The sequence below is a fragment of the Notothenia coriiceps genome, unplaced genomic scaffold (assembly GCF_000735185.1).
Source record: "Notothenia coriiceps isolate Sejong01 unplaced genomic scaffold, NC01 NC01_scaffold00010067, whole genome shotgun sequence".
In the NCBI taxonomy this organism is placed as follows: Eukaryota; Metazoa; Chordata; class Actinopteri; order Perciformes; family Nototheniidae; genus Notothenia; species Notothenia coriiceps.
Window position 1 is genome coordinate 23371 of NW_011342768.1, and position 5000 is coordinate 28370.

The 5000-nt window shown below is 38.6% G+C and overlaps 1 protein-coding gene across 1 annotated transcript in view; it reads left to right on the forward strand.

Annotated features, from left to right (window-relative positions):
* Positions 1-5000, forward strand: part of slc7a11 (solute carrier family 7 member 11) — a gene marked incomplete at its 5' end in the record, with an annotated part of 20980 nt that overhangs the window by 9185 nt on the left and 6795 nt on the right. Inside the window, 2 exons of the mRNA XM_010771560.1 lie at positions 539-583; positions 1550-1673. Of these exons, the coding sequence (XP_010769862.1) occupies positions 539-583; positions 1550-1673 (169 nt within the window). The remainder of the gene's footprint in view (positions 1-538; positions 584-1549; positions 1674-5000) is intronic.

Here is a 5000-nt window from a genome sequence, read left to right on the forward strand (position 1 = left end):
TAGTAATCTCCATGACCTGCGATCAACTATATAGCATAAAGGACTATTACACCGTCTTTCTTGAACAATCCGAAGTGTTGCCAAACGTTTGATTTGTAGGTATTTTTCCGTGCGCTGTGTTTCTCTTTCTCCTCAACTTCTGTGTGTGTTGATAACTGAGGCTCTCGGCCTCCGTAATGGCGAAGCAAATATCAAAGATCGTCTCTGCTGAGGGTTGACAAAATGAGGGGATTTTATATGAATGAATCGGTTTTTTACCGTATAGCAAAGACGCTACGCAATCGATGCATCGTCGAGTTCAACCCGGTTCAACCCAAACTGTAGCCGATGTGCACTCTTTCAACCGGTGCACTCGCATCTTGAACGTTTATGCCGGTGCACCGATGCGAATCGGTGAATCTTAACATCTGTAACACACACACACACACACACACACACACACACACACACACACACACACACACATACACACAAACACACACACTTTCAGAGTTGTGCTTTACAACTGGAGGTAAACAAAAAGTGTTTCCTTTTGTAGGTTCTATCTGAACTTTGTGACAGAGGAGGTGGATAACCCTGAGCGGTAAGTTTGATTTATGTTTTGGCTGTATCATTATAGTGAATCTTAATATTATTTTTGCACTTCTGTGAAAGAAGTTGCTGATAGAGATTGACCCACAGAGAGGTTTAGCTTTGTGTTGTTGAGCGGCCTGCCACATTACTGTATTGTTTTACTCTCATGACGCTGAGGCAAATATTCGTAGTGGCCAAATGGCGGTACTACAAATGCCATGTTAACATACGGATACTTCTGCTTTCGACAACCAGGCTTGATGGGTAATTTGTGACTTTTTGCTCTCGAGAGCGTCAGGCCATTTTGTCTTTATGCGCCAATGAGCAGCTCTCATAATGATGAACGAGGCCCTGCGACGCTGTATCCAGTTCTTATTATACATCCATGGTTTCAACCAGCAGCTGGCAGCCTAACCCCTCAGTACTCTGCTGGTGAACATAATGTAGCATTTAACAGCTCAAGAGCTAACTAGACCAAACCAGAGCTAAAAGGGAGAGAATATTTTGTATAGTGTATATCTGATAGGGATAGATCTATTGTGTATGGGATCATACTGCTCCATTGTTGTCAAACCCTATTCTAACACATCAATGAGCCACACTTAATGCAGTCTAAGGTTTACTGTGTGATTTGTTGTGGACATAAGATTCAAAATCCTCAATATTTGTTTCACTGTTACATTAGCAAACATGTAACTTCATTACCACAACAACACATACCGTAGTTTTTTTTACTACACATACACCATCCTTAACAAATCCTAACTAAAGCTCCAGATGTGGTTGAACTGTTTGAAATACTACAGTGTCTCCTACAGTGATCAGCTGTTGAGTGTTATAGTGCTTTCACAGCCCCCACCAACAGTTCTTTGACTTCTTTCTATGAATAATACATGAGAAAGGTGAAAGGAAGGTGAAGGAAACATACATGTGAATGACAGTGTAATGCTTCTGTTATTCTCCCTCCTGCCATCAGGACTGTGCCGTTAGCTATCTGTATCTCCATGGCGATTGTGACTTGCTGCTATGTGCTGACCAATGTGGCGTACTACACTGTGATGTCAGCAGAGGAGCTCCTGGCCTCGGAGGCCGTCGCTGTGGTAAGTGATGCATCTTAAGTTATTTTTGAGTCAAAGACCCTTGATAACATCTTATTTTAAGTTGGATGATGAAACAAGGTTTTTTATTTTTTTTTTTGGAAAATCACCAACTAACGTCAGGAAAGAGAACATCTTTGAACATTTCTGTCTTTTTTTGTAACACAACATCTCCTGATCCTGGTAAATATAGTTGAACATACATTTTTCAAGCTAATAACAAGATCTAATTGATCTAAATAGCCCATCTTATTTCAAGAAATCTTACCAAGCAAATGTTCACTGATCTTTTTACTTATTACAACTGAAAACACTTTAACTTGTTTTTGGAGCAGCATATATTTTTCACTCTTTTTTTCACCCCCCCCTCTGTTGGGTTACTTTGGGAGTTTTTCCTTATGCAATGTGGGGTCTAAGGACAAGCTGTAGAGCCCCTGAAACAAATGTATAATATGTCATATTGTGCTATTAAAAATAAAATGTAATTGATTGATTGAAACAAATCAAAACAATTAATTAATAAAGTAAAAAAGTTACACTTAAAGGTCGTTACGTCCGCCGAGCCGTTACGTTAAGTCTTAAGACGTTAAGACTTTTTCTCAGCTGCAGTAGAAATGGCCATGACGGGCGACCCTTTGACCTGTTAAACCCCGAGCCTGTTTTTCAGGTTTCAGGCTCGAAAATGACATTCCCAGAACAAATGACCATATCTTCCCTTCTAAAAGGGTTAAATTAATAATCTTTTTTCTCAAAGTAATGATAAACCTGTCAGTTGGATGTAGAAAAGTCAGATTCAATATAGATGTTTTTTATATTAAAGAAAATTCAGATTGAACATGGTAGAAAACTGTAAATTATAGCGTCCGTCCAAAAAATATTTTGTACTTATAGTGAAAACTAACCTTGGATGATGGGTTAGTATTTTAGTTAGATTGGTGCAAAACAAGTGATATTTGACCTTTTTAGACAGATTTAGCAAAAAAAAACCTCTTTTGGGGCCATTTGGGTGGATTTTTCATATCTCTGGATCCCCTTGCTGGATTTTGCCATGTGACATCTCTTTCTAACCGTTAGAGCCAATGGAATCGAGGGGAACTCCCACATAGTCCTTATTTGGTCATGTGCGTGTGTTAGACTGACGCATAGCCAAGACCGGAAGCAGCAGCCACTCTGGTGTCTACCATTAGCAGCTAACTTTTGCTATGCGGTTTTTTCTCGTTTTAATGCCATTGAACACGTCTTTTGATCAGATTAACAGCTACGGTGAGACGATCTCCCTAGAAGCTCCGTAAAGGTACGTGTTGTGATGTCTGTCTTTGCTTCCCCTGTCGCAAATTCGGATCACTCAGTGATGATACTATATACCTAAATAATCTGTGGAACCTCAGCTTTAATCGGATATCTTGTATGTGCAGCTACGATAAGTAATAAGGGTACTTTTATCTTGAGTTCTGTGCCAATGTCCGTTAGCATTTTTCGCTAAGGGGTCATTTAGATGCTTCTTACGAGACTTGTGTTTTGTTTTGGTAAAAATGGTTTATATCGTCAGTTAGCTGAGATTATTTCCGTTAATCTGGTATAACACATTAATAGGTTCTTAAATATTAAGATCCCCTGAGACACATTGTCGTGAAAAGAAAACCCAGGGTCCTTTCATAACAGTTCAAATCTACTGAAACATTTCCATCAAATTAGTCACTTTCTAAGAACATTAGCTTGGTAAGATGTCTTGATATAAAATGGGATATTTAGATAAATGAGATCTTGTTATTAGATGGGAACATTTATTTTGAACTATATTTACCAGGATCAGGAAATGTTGTGTTACAAGCGAGAAATGCTCAAAAGTTTTCTGTTTTCTGATAGTAAAAAAAAACATTGTTTGATCTGAGATCCAACTGAAAGTAAGATATTTTCAAGAGTCTTTCACTTAACAATAACTTAAGATGCATTGTCTAAAAACAAGACCCTATACCTCACTGCATTGTTACTTCTCAAGCTATTAGGTCTTATATAATTCGACATATTTTGACTAGAAATTAGACTTGGCAAGATTTTGAGTGTTGGCAGTGTAGTGTAGTCTATCCTACACGCAGGATGGACAGATGTCATATTACAGAATAAACAACATAAAATATACCAACACAGACAATCCATATATCAGATGTGAAAATATAGCAAGAAGAAGGAGCAAGGTGGATGTCAAAATTCTACCATTTGCAGCCAATAAATAAAAACATGGGTTTAGTGTGAAATAAAAAAAAATGCTTCCTGTAAATGCACTGGTTTAACTCGTTTCACAGCTATTATTTCTTACATTTTGAAACGAGTCACCATGCTGCCAACAGAGTTTTGTATTTAAGTTCCTCACAAGGCTACGCTGATAGCATTGAGTTGAGACCTCACCTCTTTACTGTTAGTGATGTTTTCTCTTATGTAGGCACCACGGTTGCCTTCCTGCACTTAACACTTGGAATTATTAGCAAAGTGTCTCTGACTGCTCAACTTCCCAGCAGCTGTTAATTTGATTGTTCCAGCCCAGCCCTGTTAAAGCTAATTTCATCACGGACATATCCTAATAACAGCCACCACTGCTTATTAGACTGAGGACTGCTATCAGTGCTACTGTAAGCCTTCAGCAGGGAGAGACTCATTCACTAAGAGATCTCTGATCTTTTCTAACGCAGTTAGTTGTATTGCCCTTTGTAGGATGAATGATAGGAGAGCCTTAAGAAAGGTGTTAAGAGGATTTATCTGTTGTTAGAAGGCTGTGATGTGATAAAATAATTACAATCTGTACACCTTCCTCACAGACAGCTAGCAAAAGTTTACATCTCAAACTTAATTTGTCTAGAAGTTGTCTTGAGGAGGCTGGCCTCCGGGCACAATTAGTAATTGTATACCGCATACATTTAAGGTCAGTTCACATAATGTAAGTTTGGAGAGGCGGAAAGAGTTGAAGGGTTGGAAGACTTCCATTCAGACAATTGTCATTGAGTGCCTCAATGTAACAGGCTGGAGGGAACCATGTTGTTCAGTTTGTGATCAGCCTGAATAGAACTAAGGTGTAAAAAACTGAACATTATGAGTGAACAGCGATCTCACATCCCTCCCTGTCCAGATGAGATGGGTTCAGAGGGTTTCAGTAATCTAACTTCAGACCAACATAATGCTTTATTTACCAGGTCCATCTTTGTTGGCAGATAACTAACGTGTAATGGTTGCATTAAAACAGTAACAAAACTGTATTGCATCATTGTTGAGTGATTCCAGTGTCCTTTTGTATACATCTACAAATACACTGAACAAAAATATAAACGCAACACTTTT